Raw genomic sequence first — 2,339 nt, 5'->3', positions numbered from 1 at the left:
GGCTTACCATGTTTGTTCAAGTGGTTGGTGGTTCAAAGCATCAATCAGATTTTTACTGAGGTGACTTAAAAATAACTTGGCTAATCTATTTGCACCTATAACATGGAAGGTAATACTACTTTCCAAACTGCTTCACCAGAATGTAGCTAAAGCCAGGGATTTTTATTGAAGTATCCGCCTTCTTATTAAGTCTTGGCTCTACAGATTCAACCCGCCATGAAGGAAGAGAAACTTACTTGTTTTGCAATAATAGACATTGTCAAAGAGGACAGATAAAAGAGTGCTCCATTTTTGAATGGTTAATTCGTAGATTCATGAGTCGGATGAATTCTGTTTTACTAGGGTAGCAGCTTGGGTAATCCAACATTAGAAGTAACAACCTGCTTTCTTCTGTGTTAACTGGGCTGATGATAGTTTTGCTTTTGGAATTGAATTTTTAGAGCTAAATATGAAGTCGCCCATGTCTAATTTTTGGAACTGGAAAGGGGGATTTGGAATAGGTTGGGTTGGGTTTGGTTGGGGTTGGGTTGATTAATGGGGTAATAAGTTAATCGGGGTTGGGTTTGGGTTAATCGACATAACCCAGGTTAAAATAATGTGGGGCATGAGTTAATTCGGACGAATGAGGACATTACACGTGGAAATTCTGGGGTTTAAAAAAATTAAAAAAAAATGAATTTTGTGCCGTTAGTTCATTAATGGCATAGGTGAGCCATATGTGTAACGGCAGTGGCATGAAATGAGCATTTTTTTAACGGATAGCATGGATAGACCTTTTCTGAAAGTTGAGTGGCATTTTTAGGTCTTTTCCGTTACATTTACCTTTGGGAGTGCTTCTACATGATTCTTCACAATTGAAGGTTAATAAAGTTATTTTTAGAATAACTTTACCATGAATTTTGATATATTATCAAAATATTATCAGCTTATAATCAGATTTAGCATTGCCAAGGGACAAAAATAAAATATCACGTATTAATTTTTTAGTCTTACAATCTATTTTGTAACACTAAATAAAAATAAAAGCAAGAATTTTACAACACAAATTCCTCCAAAAACAAAGGAAAAGAAAAAAGGTATTGGAAAATATATTGTTTCTCTCATTACTCATATACATTACTTTTGGTATGGTAACAACTATATATCAAGAACGTTCATAGACTGCAATAATGACTCTAGTTCTACTTATTTCCGTCAATTATTGAATTTATGTTGATACATAAAATAAACATAATTGATGCAAATAAACTACGCACTGATGTTTAATACAATGTCTAACAAGCTCGAAAGGACAAGCAAATTGGCTAAGTATGAAAAATAAAGTAATGACTAATTTTTCTTGGCGCTTAATTCTTGGCTGACCTTGTCAACCTGATTTGCATTAGTGTAAATTAGTGTGTCCATCTCTTTGTCCATATCCTTAATCTGTAAATATTCCAAAAAAAAGAAAGAATGTTATCGTCATGTACTAAAATTATACACACTGTTAATGTTAAAAAAAATTCATTATCGTTGTAGTTTAACCTATGAAACATTTTTACCAGATTATCATACTTATCATAGACATGTACTAGTAATTACTTTATAATAACCTAATCCTATATTATATTGCATAATTTAAACTCTCTTATTATTATTGTTATTAAGTGTACACAATTTGTTTATTTCATATCTGTCTCATTGCCATTCGCTTATGCAATTGATGGAGTTTTGTATAAACAGTCAACAATATATTTTTGTGACTCAAGAGATGTCTAATATTGTGCTTTCGCTTAGGGTCAATATTCTTTAGAACATTGTTCATTAACTAACCTAAAAAACTACAGAAGTAAAGAAATAATAAAGGTTAAGAAAAGAAAACTCCAATTTTACTCTTTAATCTTTACCATAAAGGAGAAGGCAGCGACAACGCTGTATTCCCTTTTCTAACCACACTTTCATTTTAAGCATGTCCTAAAATCTTATTTTAATTTTAAGCATATGACTTGTTGGGACTCATTTGATATAAAGGATAATTTGTACTTTGCGGATATTTGGTTTACAAGTAAACTATTTTTTTTTTTTAATAAATTTTTTAATCTCTATGTCGGTCAAACTTCTTCACATAAAATACGTCTGTATTTAAAACAAAAAGAAGATATATATATATATATATATATATATATATATATCGCCTCATAGAAAAATAGAACTGGCTAACTTGTTTTTATTCGTACGAACAAAATTATTCCACACCTCAAAAAAATCCTTATAGAGAACGCGCTATCGCATCTTCTTAACCCAAATTGGCTGGGAGAGGAAAAGATTGCTAAAGATTTTTTTTTTTTTTTTTTTTTTTA

General features: G+C 31.0%; 1 protein-coding gene across 1 annotated transcript in view; it reads right to left on the bottom strand.

The window, feature by feature from the left end:
- LOC109225247 overlaps positions 1,063-2,339 on the bottom strand; it is a 2,629-nt gene continuing 1,352 nt past the window's right edge. Inside the window, exon 5 of the mRNA XM_019389848.1 lies at positions 1,063-1,425. Within this exon, the coding sequence (XP_019245393.1) occupies positions 1,330-1,425 (96 nt within the window). The 3' untranslated portion in view covers positions 1,063-1,329. The remainder of the gene's footprint in view (positions 1,426-2,339) is intronic.

This window comes from Nicotiana attenuata, chromosome 5 (assembly GCF_001879085.1).
Source record: "Nicotiana attenuata strain UT chromosome 5, NIATTr2, whole genome shotgun sequence".
NCBI lineage: Eukaryota > Viridiplantae > Streptophyta > Magnoliopsida > Solanales > Solanaceae > Nicotiana > Nicotiana attenuata.
The sequence above is the reverse complement of the archived record's forward strand: the minus strand, read 5'-3'. Positions and strand labels throughout refer to the sequence as shown.